This window comes from Papilio machaon, chromosome 18, assembly GCF_912999745.1.
Source record: "Papilio machaon chromosome 18, ilPapMach1.1, whole genome shotgun sequence".
NCBI lineage: Eukaryota > Metazoa > Arthropoda > Insecta > Lepidoptera > Papilionidae > Papilio > Papilio machaon.
The window spans coordinates 6,985,531-7,000,515 of NC_060003.1; the positions used below are offsets into that span (position 1 = coordinate 6,985,531).

At 32.5% G+C, this 14,985-nt stretch overlaps 1 protein-coding gene across 1 annotated transcript; it reads left to right on the forward strand.

Moving 5' to 3' along the window:
- Positions 1-1,267: 1,267 nt before the first annotated feature.
- LOC106710366 lies at positions 1,268-4,648 on the forward strand. The gene is made up of 5 exons (XM_014502385.2): positions 1,268-1,373; positions 1,568-1,697; positions 1,894-2,225; positions 2,591-2,774; positions 3,642-4,648. The coding sequence occupies exons 1-5, from the start codon at positions 1,268-1,270 to the stop codon at positions 4,498-4,500; spliced, it is 1,611 nt and encodes a 536-aa protein (XP_014357871.2). The 3' UTR covers positions 4,501-4,648.
- Positions 4,649-14,985: the final 10,337 nt, after the last annotated feature.

Here is a 14,985-nt window from a genome sequence, read left to right on the forward strand (position 1 = left end):
CTTCAATAAGGAAAAAAACCAAAAAGGTTTTATCCAATTTCAGTACAATATTCAACTTCTTTGGTAGCATTAAAGAGGGTGTACTGGCCACGCACACGAGTAGCCAAGAAGAAAGAAACAAAAAATGATGCGAATTGCGCGGGAAAATTCAAGGTTATTAATGGTTGTCATGAAACCATAATAGAAAAACACAGGATCATCACATCAATATGTTGTAAAGCAGTATATATATCTTCGTTCAAGATCATTACACAACAAAAGCCAAATAATGATTTTGATTTCAACTTATCTTAATGTGTTTATTACACAATAAGCAACATCCTTTTGTGGTCGCTTTGTAAGATATTCGTCAATGAGGACAGGACCTTGTGTTGTCCTCGAAACATATAGAATATGTTAAGTTGTAATTTGTAAGATACATGGATATCATTACTTCAAATATAGACATGAATCTGAATTTGGCAATTTCTAGTTTAAATCTTATCGGGTGTTGAAACTCACTACCTAGTTTCATTGTAATTTGAACAATGGTTCAGAAGCGTAGCTAAACAAATAGATAAATAACTTATACCAAAATTAATATGCATAAGTATAGATGCGCTATAGCACAACAGTAAAATCAGCTAAATCTATGTAAGTTATAACTTGATAAGTTACAAAATAGTAAGCGTATATGTCGTGTTAAGGAAAGGTCGTTCACTTGGACGTAGGTTTAAGGAAGGTTCACAATAGTTACGCAAGCCACGCAAGATAGTACACGTATTTAGTACTACTACTAATAAAATCGGAGTCCGTCGTGTAGATAGAAATTCACACTAAAGAACTATAGTAACGGAACATCTGTGAAAGTAGACGTGTGAAAATGCAGTAAAATAACGCCTTCATTTGTGGAATAGCAATTATATTGAATCGAACATATACGAACCCTCTTTCATGGTTGTTCAATTAAACCAACTAATTCCAGAAATTAAAGACTAACGCTGCTTAATTTAGACTTTTACATTCTTTTTTCGTGGATCTATTGTATTTATAAAAAGGAATGATCATATAGTTATTATTATTTGATATAGTTTTTTTATCACTTATTAAAAAAAAAAAACTTTCCTTAAGTAAATAAGGTGGATTCTTAACTTCATCTGTTAGATCCGTGTTTAATTTTTGTTTTCACTTTCGTTTATATTCGCTAATACTTTTGTAAGGTAATAGGATGTCCTTGTTATGGTATTATATGATCATATATCCTTGTACGGTGAAGCGCGGAGGCTGAATGATCTCATGGTGCTTTCTACCGCGACTGAGAGCTGGAGAAATTGAGGAAAAGCTCATTCGGAAGTCAGTGGTGTTAGTGTTGGGACCTTCTGTCGAAATAAGCAGTACGTATTCTTGTTATTCATAATTAAATAAATCAATTTGGAACTTCATTGAAAAGGGCACTACTATAGAGTATCCAACTATTTTGATAGTCAAAAAATACGTTTCTTGTTATTTTATTGACCGTAAAAAAGAGGATAGGTTAATTATGTGTTTATAAAGAACAAACCATATAAAGGTTATCATTATTTTGTAGATTTCATGATGAGACTTAAGCATTTGTATGTAACGGTCTTTTCTTTGGTCTTTTCGTCAATATTCTGCGAGGAACTAACTGACAAGACAAACAACTCAACAGTGCATTACGACCCGGAAGCTTTGCTAATGTAAGTGTATAAAATTCAAATAAAGTGTGAATTAATAATAAAATGAGAGAAGTATCTGGTTAAGTGTGTATTTTTGGGTGATTAACAAAATTAACTGTCTCAAAAAGACAACATGTTTGAATTTTAATTGTCTATCTTGGACTGGAGATTTTATTTTATAAGGCGATAAAAAGTATGTTTAATTTATTGATTCCAGTAAAATTTTCAACTACAATGAAACTATAAAAAGCAGGGCCAAATTCAAATTCGAAGATGAAAATGACCAAGACCTTTATTTCACTACCAACGGACCAACAAATTATAAAGGCAATGATAATGTCCAATATCCTAATGAAGATAATGGACAGAAAATAACATTCAAAGACGATAACAGGGTTGGTAGAGTTAATAAAAGGAGGAGACGCAAGCCAAGGTTGCAAGGACCTCAGGAATTGGCCCCTGGATATTATGGACCATACGCACCTCATATACAACCACCTGGTATTGGAGGTTCTCCGTTTTATGGCCAAGAACCTAATGGTATTAATAGTAGGTTACATTTTGTTTACTTAACCAAAAATGTTAAATAAAATAAGCATTTTTTTAGTATGTAGTCACAAGACTTCTTCTAATAAAACAATGTCCAAATAAACTGCTGGATGAGTGAAAAACGAAGCTAACTGGAACATAATAATTTCTACTTTGCTTATTTGAAAATTGTGAAGCGCCGATTTTATTTGAGAAATAAGTTCCAAGTAGCTTATTCAAGACTAACTTGGCCATTGTAGAACAGGCCCTTAGTGTCGAATTCATATAAAACAAACAAGGAAGATGATGGTCCCTTAGCGACCATTTAATGACTCTGGGTGTTACAGTTATAACATAATAGAAATGATTAATCTATGTCGTTTTAGGGCCTCCTAAGCGACAAAGACCATCGCTGGCATCAGAAGCTCTTTCGTCTGTAAGCGAAGCTCTAACATCGATTGCGTTGTTCGACGATCGGGAGTGCGTAGCGCGGCTGCTATGCGAGGCCGCTAGCGGAGCCCCGGGCTCTGGTACGCTGCATTCCATCGCTGGATTGCAGCCTCTACTTACGTAAGTATTCTGATCATCTTTAAGTTAAACTAGAGAATTAAACACCAAACGAGAGACGATCAGAAAGAGAGGTCGCGACTCACAGGAATAAAGAAACGATGCAAAGAAAGAGAGCAATATTTAAACAGTTACTGTTACTAAAATTTAGCTACAAGTGAAAAATAAGTAATTGCTATTATTCTGAAGTAGGAGTTTTATGTGCATCGAATTGCAATCTTGTTGCTGATCTTTAAGAATAGATAATTAATTAATTTATTCATGCAGAGTTAGATATTTTCAGAACTCAACTTAAACATTAATTTTTAACATTCGATATGCTTTATTCGCAATAGTTATATACTGGATTCGAACTTATAACAATAACCTAGCCAGCCGAGTTCCTACCGATACAAATGGCGACTACCTGTACGTGTGGAAACTTCTGATGCAGTAACGGGCCGCTTATCAAAATTATATCTGACCCAATTAAAAGTAACAGCTAGCGGTATTTTATTTATTACATACAATACGCCAACGCTTTATGTGAAATTAGTTGAAGGATTATTTGTTCAAAGAATATTTCTTTACATGTCTGAGTTAAGTCGGTGACCTTGTAAGGTCTTCAGCAGTTACAGAAAATCTACGTGATATAATTCTATCTTCCCATTGAAAAACTGTAACTGTAAGTATATGTTGGAACTAGTGTTTTGAAGATATCTATTAGAAGTATTGAAACAAATGCAGGAATTAAGCATGATAGTGTTTTTTACGTTTTATAACGTCATTATATCCTTAGATCAAGAAAATACCCAATAAAAATCAACAAAATTACCTAAAAATAAATTACAATTTTTAAGTGACTGAATCTTTTTTCTTTGTTAATTCTAGGTTACTCTCTACTTACCGAGGCATCAGTTCTAATCCTCTCTTCGTGTTCGGCCGCGCTGCGTTCTTAGGGATGTCGTCTAAGAACAATCCCGCGTCATGTCGCTATGCATATCCCCTCTGCCCCACCGACCCTGAGCAACTGGTCTTCTACCTCAACAACCATAACGGTGGCTTCTTCAGATTCTTTAACGCGCCACAAAATAACCAACAAAATATTAACCAATTCTACAATCAATTGTCACAAAATTACAACAACCAACAAAATCAATTCCCTCAAAATGGAAATACCAACTTTCTATACCAACCTAACCAAATAGATGGTTATCCAACACAAAAATACGGGAATAATTTTCATTATAATCAAAATAAACATGATTCATTAAACAAAATACGATTCAAGAATAATTTTGAAGATAATAAAATAGAAAAGCGAATTCAAAATAGACCTGGAAAATATTTGGATGATATTGAAGATAACTTTTCTTTTGAAAACGTAGATAGTAGTACTAAATGGTCTTTTCCTGAGGATAACGTTAGTACTAATAACGTAAGAGATGGTAAAGGTTTGAAGTTTCCAGAACATTCTTACTATGATAATAATATAAGAGAATTCAATAAAAGAGATCCAAGAGGATTTAAATTTCCTGATACTAGAAACATTGAATATGAAATAAACATGTATCAAGAATTTAATTCAATGGCAAATAACTACAATTACTTAAATTCAGATATTTATAAAGGACACAATAATGAACATGACAAGGATCAAACTGTTAGAACAATTTATGTTGTCAGAGGTAATGGCGACCCTAACCATCCGGAAATTATTAAATTGAGGCCAGGACAAACAATATATTAAGTACTAGTGTAATATACTACTTAATAATAAGGTAGTTATGTTTTAGACATTGTTATGTTGATTGGAGTTAATTCAAATATCGTGATATGCCCAGATATATTTGTTCCAGTTACGAATTAAATTGCTTTAAAATTACAAGTAAATTTGTATTAAATTTCAATTCTGAGTAAAAGGAAAAGGATTTTTTTTTAATTTAAAAGGATATAAGATTTTAATGCTGTAATACTGAAACCAGGATTATTTGGGAGACAAATTTATCAATATGCAAGCAAAGTTTGATTAAAAAAAAACTAGATAAATATTGAAAGATTTCTTAGTACACGGAGCATTAAAAGTATTGTTTTTTTTTCGAACGTAGCGTATGTAATAAGGATCCGTTTAAAACCAGGCGCATACAGTTTTGCAAAAAGGACTCAACATAATAAAAGCTAATTATTTAAATTGTTGCAATTTGTTTCCTCGTGCTGCGACCATCGTTTCTTATTAAGCCTCAGTCGATGTTTCTGCGTTGGCCTTAATTTTATTTCAACACCTGTGGGAACGTTCACCCTTTGGAACGAATTGAAATTAAATTTTATAGATTACGACACATCTTCTGTACTAAGGCGGCTTATTCATGTGTATAAATAATATAACATTAAAAAATTTATAAGGTTTTATTTAGTTTCACCTGTCTCTGTATATTTGGTATTAAATATTGCAAATTAAATCTGGTCCCGGTTACTGAATGAACTGAAATTTTCCATACATGTGTAAATCGCGTGACGATACCATATTATGATAACATGGTGCTGATATGATGATGGAGTTGAAAGGTGGCCTTAGGAACTGAATGAAACAACACGACCTCATAGAGTTTGGACTCATTTGAATCGTCTTGACGAGTAGTTTGCCTTTTTTTAATTCTTAGTTCTTTTAAAATAACAAGAACATAAAAAAGTTGGTATTTTTTTTTATAAATATTACTTATAGAATAGTTATTATAAAAATTATTATAGTTCATTCATGAACTTAAATTAAAAAAAATGTTTTTATACGTAAGTACTTGTGAAAGTAAAAACTTTTGCATGTAAAATGTATCTTATCAAAAACATCGTTTCACATGTCGTCAACGTGTCGGAATCGTGCACAATAAAAATTATATTTATTGTTTTCGTTCATGACATTTGCCAATTTTGGTGCAGCAGTGGTAGCGAAGTGCTCCTTGAACTTACGATGGCTTTATTTTTACACACTGTTGAATATCTTGTCCGAGAAATGTTTTGTTAAACAGTACTTACGTTTTGACACTGAGTAGATTCTTAAGTATTTAAAATAAAAAGTAAAAGAGATATAAGTTATAGAGTTGTAAGAAATTTTAAAGGATGAGTAAACGACCTGTGTGTAGATAACTGCATATCATCATCATCAGCTCACTATACGTCCCCACTGAGGGGCTCAGGGCGTATCTTAGGTAAGGGGTGACTAGGCCATAGTCAACCATGCCGGCCGAGAGCGGGTCAGTTGACTTCACACATATCTTTGAATTTCTTCTCAGATAAATGTACATATGTAAATCGAAAATCAAAACACGCATAGGTAGGTACATGGCGGAATTCGAACTCAGAACCTGGGTTCAGAATATAACCATATTGCAAGTCAAGTGCTTAACTCCTGAGCTACCGATGCTCTATATATATGATTAGATGGAATACGTGGAATATGAACCAATAAGTAATTAAAGCTAGTATATTATATTTACAAATTAAATGTTAAAATAAGATAAACTTGCCAATTTATTGTATATTGAATTTGATTTCATTGCAGTTATCAGATAGAGCGTTAGTTTCTACACTGAGAATATTAAAAACAATTTTAGAAAACAGTAACAATTCCTGGCGCGAATTCGTTAAATATATGATCCATACTATTTTGATGTTTGATACTTTGTAATTTTTTTAACAGCAATGTATGAAGAAATTTAGAAGTTCAATCAACCAACTAGTTCGTGTATGTTTGGCAATCATTTATCAAACACACATCGATGATTGATTTTTAATGTAAAATTAATGCAACTGTAATTATACGATGATAAAATTTTTACGAAATACGCACCTTGCTACTAAACGCCTAGAGAGCGTATGTGTTGGGAAACGTTAAATTGTTGATTGGTATCTTCTTAAAAAAGTCTTTCATATTACTTTATAATAAATTAACTAATTAAAATTAACGACTGGGTAACAGTAAATGATAAATAATGGTACTGGCAAGGATTCGCTGTCGCATTGCCAGTATCAGATCAGTACCTCATTCACGCTTCTCACGCTAATAAAGGACCACTAAATCTGAAACTAATCGATGTTGACACAACATTAACTACAGTCGAATCTGGATAAGCTACAAAACTCTAATTATAGTGTCTAGAATCATTGTCCGGTTCCTACGGACGACCTTCATAAGCGAGACACTCGGATTAGAGAGAAACCTGTGTACGAGAAAAATAGCGCGGACGCTTGGACTCTCGCTTTTTATATAAGTTCATTTGGTATCGTTTTGATTCAGACTTTAAGGTACATTATTGTATAAGTACGTTCTAATAGAACCGAAAGACATTAAAGTCCCATTAAATAAGTGATTTTATTGTATTTTATAAGTGACTTTTACGAGCGACCACAAACCGCATTAAAATCTCAGCATCCTGGCTCCAGGCATAATAATTTGAGAACGAAATCTTGAAGGAATATTTTACAACTAGTTGTCGCCCGCGACTTCTTCCGCGCGAAATAAAAAAACGTAGTAAGTAACCTATGTGTTCATCCAGACTATGTTCTACATCTGTGCCAAATTTCATCGAGATCCGCTGATCCGTTCTGGAGATACCTTCATACAAACATCCATCCATCCATCTAAACATTCGCATTTATAATATTAGCAAGAAGTAAGATAAACACTTACCACTCCAGTTAAAATAGAGATAGTGTATTTTCCTTAAAAACACATCTTGATGGAAAGTACAGACTGATGTCTCAGTAAACTTCCAGCGAAGATTCTTCTGAGTATTGTAAGTGGGTAATACTTCATACATTACATACATACATTGAAATATAATGAATTCAAAGTGTATGTAGCGAAGTAAACAATAGATTGTGACTTACATAACAATGAGAACACAATGACAACATGTTTTACATAGCAGCATTCATCAAATGATGCCGCGAAAGGAAATATTGAATACCAGTACTTATAACTTCAGAGTATAAACTACAGGTGAATTACATAATAAGAAGTACGTAATTCTGTTGTTAATAATAATAATTATTATTAAAATATAGTAATTACAACTTTGGAATTTCATTTACTTGGTCCGTAGAATACAAGCTCCGTGACTTTATCATATTTTGAACAAAATCGATTGCTGCGTTTGTCTATTAATTTAAAAAATTCTATCACTCTATATTTATGGTATGCCTCGTATAATTATAAATAAACGAATTAACTATCAATGATTGATATACAAAGGGTTGCCAGGTCGCCAAATCTACTAGCCGGACAGACCAGCCAGTTTGGACAGCCAGACCGGACATTTGGGTAGAAAGGACGGTCACCCTATATTATTTAGGATTTTGTCTCAGTATTAATAGGTACACTCTCGTTTTGGAAATGTAAAAAGCCTAACAAAAACCGGAAAACCGTTTATTTTGGTCGGACACGCAATCAAAAAGCCTACCTATGTCCGGCTTTCTCTGGACGCCTGGCAAAGCTAGACATACAAAAACTAAACTCTTCTGAGGGAGAATACAAATTGTTGAATCTGGGAACAGGATTACTCTTCATTCTAGAAAGAATCAACTTGATAAAGTTATATCAGATTAAAAATATGTGTGTAAAAGAATTATGACTTCCCACCCATTTCTTACAAGGAAAGGATGAGAAGGGGAATTGGATTTGATAGAGAAGTGCATGCATAGAAAGGGTAAACACTCCCTTTCCGTGCGTCCCTCTTCTGCCGACTAAACGCGACACTTCAATTGCGAAATATATGAGCAGTGATTGCCTCGCTATTTCGGTGAATTCAGGTGACCGTTTGCTCCTTTTGCCACCTTAAAATATAAAAAATAAATCTGTTTTCGATACCTTAGGTATGTATACCAAAGCGCTTAATGACAAATTGACAAAAGTAACGTTCGATAATCGTATGAGATCGGTTCTTAGTAACGCTGACCGAGTTCCGGTACTTTGATGACATCCACCGCCACAGTAATACGTGTAATGCGAATGGTATTTGTACATACTTTCATGATGTATAATTTGTAGTAAACTTAAATATATTTTTTACCTATCCTTCTTTATCAGGGCGTGTTTAATGTTGTTGAATATTTGTTATTTTAATGTCTGTAAGAAAATATTACGCTTCTGTCTTCTTACTACAAAAATAATACACTGCAGAAATTAATTTTTCTAACCTTTTCTGCAATTGTATCTTTGTTAACGTGCATTGATGAAAGGTCCCAAAGTGAATAAATATTTTCAATAGTCATAAAAACACTTCCAATAACACTCAGAAACGTTTTATTGCCCCTAAGGGTTCCCTCAGGAGTATTTCTAACATTATATCAATTCAGAGGCATTTCGCGTGGATTTGGATTCGAATCCGTCACCCACAGCCGTAGGTTTATCAGCAGTGAAAGTGTTGAGTCGCGAAGGACAAGGCGCCCGAGCCAGTATACACCCGACCGTCGCCGTGATATGACGTGCACTAGCGCTCCGACAAGCGCGTTACGAAAACTAAGTGAAACTTCAAAACAAAGCCTTCTATTATGCCAGTTTATTTTCAAAGTTTTACATAATTTTGTATTAAACGGATGTTAAGTGCGAATACGAACCCGAGACTGAATAAGGAACGCGCGCATAATTGTGACTTTTTTTTTTGGTTATTTTGGCAAGTATTACCTTGACGATGTTATATTCATGCATGTTATACAACTTATGTTAACCGTTTCTTGTATTGTTTTGTTTGTTAAACAATAGTTTTAAAAGTTAACTGCATTTGTCTCTAGGCAACGGTCGCCTCGCTATTTCGACGAATGGCCGTTTGTTCGTTTGCCACCTTGTGAAAAAAAAGTTAGCCTTTTTTTTGTAATTTAACGCATGTAAATCAGCATAATTTTTTTAATATTTGCACTTTATAAAAACCTAAATTCTTAAAAAAATTATCTCTCCACCGCGTCACTTATTTAAATATTTCTGACCCTTTTTTAATTTATTTTATTGTTGAATTTGATGATAATAAAGTTAAGTTTGGTAAAATTAATACTATATATTACAAAGTATCCAAAAGAAATTCTCTTTAGAAGAAAACTATTTTTATACTAAGCCGGAAGTAGCTTCTGAATGGCATTTGAAATAAATTTTATATTTCAATTAATCAAAATGACACCTTAGTTAATAATACGGTACGGTGCTGTTGGACATAGTGATAAATAAGTTGGGATTCGAACCCACAACCGTAACTTTTATACTATGCTATCCAATTGCATATCGTTGTACTCTCAATACACGACAATTACAAGCTTGATAATAAAGTTATCGAAATAACAAAATAACTGCTTTCTCAGTATTTATTTAATTATTTTTTAATAACTGTTACAACATATAGTTATCAAAAATACTATATTTTAATGAATTTAACAATTATATTACTTTTATCTTATAACTTTGAAACGATTAATTACTTTTTACTGACAAAACAATTGCGCGGAAACATGTTGTATATAAGCTTATATACGTAAGCTTATGTATTATTATATACAGTCTTATACAGTGAAAATTCACAGCTTTAATAAACTAAACACCTACCAACTTTCAACTTACAATTGCTGATATACCAAGTTCCGAAATTTTCTCTGTCTCGTTTATCTATTTACCGATTTTTGTCTAAGTTCATACATTTTATGAATAAAAGGTAAACACTACCCTTAGCTCTGTTACTATTTTTATATATTTGTTATATTTCACAGGATGCGGTAATTGTTTAACAGCTGGTTGTAAATAAAATTTGTTTCTGAAAGTACAAAAACAACTGTTAACCTTTGCCTGACCTTAGCCTAAATTAAAGGACAAGTATTGTTAATATTCCTACTAATTGTAAAATATTCAATAACTTGTGTCAGTTAAGAAATATTATCAACTCGCGTAATGATTTGAGGAAACAGACTAACTTTGAATTCGGATAATCTTATTGTCTATTAATAATTATTTTTGGAACGAAGTTCCTTATCGCGCGTTGTGAAAGGGGGCTAGATGGAAAAAATTCTTACGAAAAGTTGTCACGACACTTTTTGCTATAGTAACCATGGCAACGACGTGACAATATATAACGAAAATTCATAGGAACTTCGTTCCATCCGGGTGTCCCTTGATACCTCTCAAGTATTTTATTCTAATGTTGGTAGTATTTAGTCTGTGTATTTTGTTTTTACTTTCATTGAAATCTGAAGTACAACAAAGCAATATTAGAAATCCTGTGTAGTTACTTAGATAACTTGATTAACATAGATCAGTTGTTCCATTAATGAGGCATTTTCTTTCCTTACTTTTCGAATTAAATCTCTAAACATCTATTTTTTTTTTTATATTAAAAAGTGGCAAATGAGCAAACGGCCACCTGGATTCGCTGAAATAGGGAGGCGATCGTTGCCCATAGACATCCGCAAATGCTGATGCGTTGCTGGATATTTCCCCTTCCTAAGCGTCCCCTCTCGCGCCAAATCCACTTCCCCTTACCATCCTTTCCTAATTAGAAAAGGATGGGAAGGGAAAGAGGACCAAAATTAGACCTAATCTAGTTTAGGGCTTGTTTCCTAATTCGTCTTAACAGGAGTGTTTTTAAATTGGTTTATCAACATATATCAACATATCGCTTGTCGCTATCACCTGATAAGAGCGCATTAAAAAAACCTATTATAGTAACGTAATAGTTTTTGTGCACACAATGATAAACGGTGATAAGTGACGTATCTGATGACGTAGACATGGATATTTTTCCTAAAAATAATCATATCACTTTATGATTAAAAATACGTTAATTTCTACAGCATTACTACTTAGTAATAACTAAATTTTCATCTGTCACGATTTCAAGTTTCTATTTTTAGCCGACTTCAAAAAGAAGAAGTTATCAATTCGACTGTGTTTTTTTTTATGTGTGTTACCGCGAATCTCAGCCCCTGGTGGTTCGATTTTGATAAAATATATTTTAATCGAAAGGAAGTGCTTGCAGATGGGTCCCATTTTTTTTTGCTTTTTTTAAATAACTAGAAGACTAGTAGATTTTTATTATTTAATATCCGTATATAATACATCTGTAGAACAATATTAATATATAATTTGTAAGAAAATACAAAAAACTTGAGCATAGTTTACGATCTAACAATTTATACAGTAAATAAGAAAAGCTTCCGTAACAAATAGACTCATAAACAGTGTCCCCACATTATTATTACCAGATGAAGCATTAAACACGTGTCCTCTATTATACTTTACTTATTTATATCCAGCATTCCAACTTCGAGTGGCACTTACAGTTTTTATGTATCTATTTACAGTGTTACCTCTCCAACGGTTAATTGAAACATCTCCTCTCTCAATTAAATTAAATTGCTGGAATTGTTTTAGTTTTAAGAGCATATTTCAAGGTTATTATTAATAAATGCAGTAAACATTAATACGAAACTAGATGTCGACCGCGTCTCCGCTCGTAGGAGTGAAAACAATTTCATTAGTAGATTATGTGTTATTCCAGACTATAGTCTTTGCACAATTTCAGTGATATCTGTTTAGCAGTTCTTGAGATACATTCTAACAAACATCCATCCATCCATTTGTCTAAACATTCGCTTGTAAAATATTAGATTAGTAAAGTTAAATATAATTTAATACATTCCATAGTTAAATTGTACCATATAATTTTATTAGGAAAAGTTTTTATGTGTATGTTAAAAAAAGTAAGAACTAATCATTCGATAAGAAGTTTGTCAATAATATTTTTTTATCGTTAATTTTCTTTAAAATTCATCGTCGTATAACCAATCAGTGCAAAGTTTTGATTCATTATAAATCTAAAATCTTTTTCATTAGTCACTGATAAATTGGTAAAACCAAAGAAAACTTATTTAATTTATATTCCAATGAAAGTAATGTGTGATAATTCCTAGTTATTCCCAGTGTCATAAATTAAACGTTCACGATAGTTATAAATAATTGTAGACAATCTATATCACTGTTACTTGGTTACTGTATCGATCTTTGACAAGTGGGGAAAACCCAGTATGGTATATACCACTGAGTACACTGTTCTGTTTACTATCGCATGTTAAACGCCACTTCGGAACTCTATTATTTTCTTTTGTTTTGAATTCAAGGTTAGTTTAACTTCAAATATTCAAATATTATTAATCTAATCTAGAGCTTAATAATTCATTATTATTTATGTAAAGTGTGTATTTTTAGGAAATAATAATTGTATATCACGCAATTTTTAATTACTACTAATTTAAAAAAGAAAAAAAACATTTGATTTTTTATATCAAAAGGTGGCAAACGAGCAAGCGACCAAATGATTCGCTGAAATACCGCTGCACATAGATATCCGCAGTTGCGTTGTCTAACTTTAATCAAGGGAGTAGGGGACGCACAGAAAGAGAAGGGTAGGAAGGGGAAGAGAAATAAAATTAGTGTTAAATAAGATTAGCTTTTGCCCGCGACTCCATCCACGCGAAATTTAAAAAAAGAAAACTAAAGAAGCCTATGTGTTTTTTCAGACATTGTTCTACATCTGTGCCAAATTTCATTTAGATCCTTTCAGCCGTTCCGGTGATACCTTCAAACATACATATGGATGTATGTTTGAAGTTATGTTTGCGAAATTGCGTTATGATGTTTGCGAAAGTTAAGATGGCTTAACTTTCGCATTTATAATATTAGTAAGAATAAAGTTATAATACCTTATTAAAAAGAAGGAAAAGAACTGTGCCAGGAACTCAACAAACAATTTAATAAAATGTAAATAATAAACTAAACTTTATCCTTGTTAAAGACTGATATATCATCCATAAGTTCAGATTGTTACATTTTTTAAGATATGTCTCTATGTAGTGTGTTTTATTTTGTGTTGCATGTTCCAAACATCTGTGTCAACTTCATCGGTAAAGGTGACTAATAACTATTTGTTTAATTCATGTCCTTGTCATATTCTATATGATTGTACAGTTAAAAATAAAATAATATAGCTTTATATAGTAGTGTAAGTTATGAGCCAAAGTATGCGTCCATTATTTTTTAGTTTCCATACAAGTATTTCGGTATAAATTAGACGCAATATCAAACTTAACTATTGAAATTTGGATTCACCTGACATCTTTAACCAACAGGTTTGACAATCATTGCATATCTAAAAGGGCCAAAGTTGACACTAAGTCGATTGCTTCGTCGATCTATGATACTTTACCAATGAATTATGTATTAGATCTTTTGTTGCTTTAAATGAATGTAGTTTCTAGGTTACTAGGTCTATGGTGAGATATAAAAGATATTTGACGTTAATCGTTTGTATTGAAACTTCAATAAAGAAGAGCATCGTCTTTTTTTTGGGGTATGCGTAGGTTGGGAATTCTGATATGATGGCTGGTAGAGATAGTAGAGTAGTATACTTTGCCAACATTTGGTAGGAGAAATGTCAGTTACATTAATTTACGAACAATCTATATACATATTTATAAAATTGAAGTGTCTGTATGTAATGTAGAAAAAAAATTATATCCCGTAAACGTCATGTGATAACGAAGAACCAATTTTTTAATATTTGTCTCTGAGTATATGTCTGTCCGCAAGGACGCGATTGTTCCGGGTGATAACCGGAACGGGTGGACCGATTTTGATGAGAATTGAACTAGAAGGTAGATCAGTACCTCACGTACTGATCTACCTTCCAGTTCAAGTTCATATTATAGACTTTTTTTTTAGTTTTGCTCTGACAAAGTCGCGGGCGTTTTTACTTAATATATAAATTTAAAATTACAGATATAATTCTGTCATATCGCACTTCCAACAAGTTCTAATAAGGCATATGACCATGAAGATGTGACTAATCATTTTGATACGGAACAAAACATTCGCGTCTCTTGTTACATTTGATTCACTTTGCTTAGTAAAAAAATTAATATACGTACATTGTAACGGTTTACGCTTTAATCAGTATACTTTGCTACCTGAGTAATTTTTTTTAATTTCGTACAACAAAAGGCAATAGTAAATCAAGCTAATTTATAAATCTGATCTAGTTAAGAACTGATTGAAAATATTTAACCATTAAAAATAACTTCATTAGTAGCTTATGTGTTCTTCCATACTATGTCCTACATCCATGCCAAATTTCATCAAGATCCGTTGAACCGTTCTGGAGATACCTTCAAGCAAAGATCCATCCATCTAAACATTCGCATTTATAAT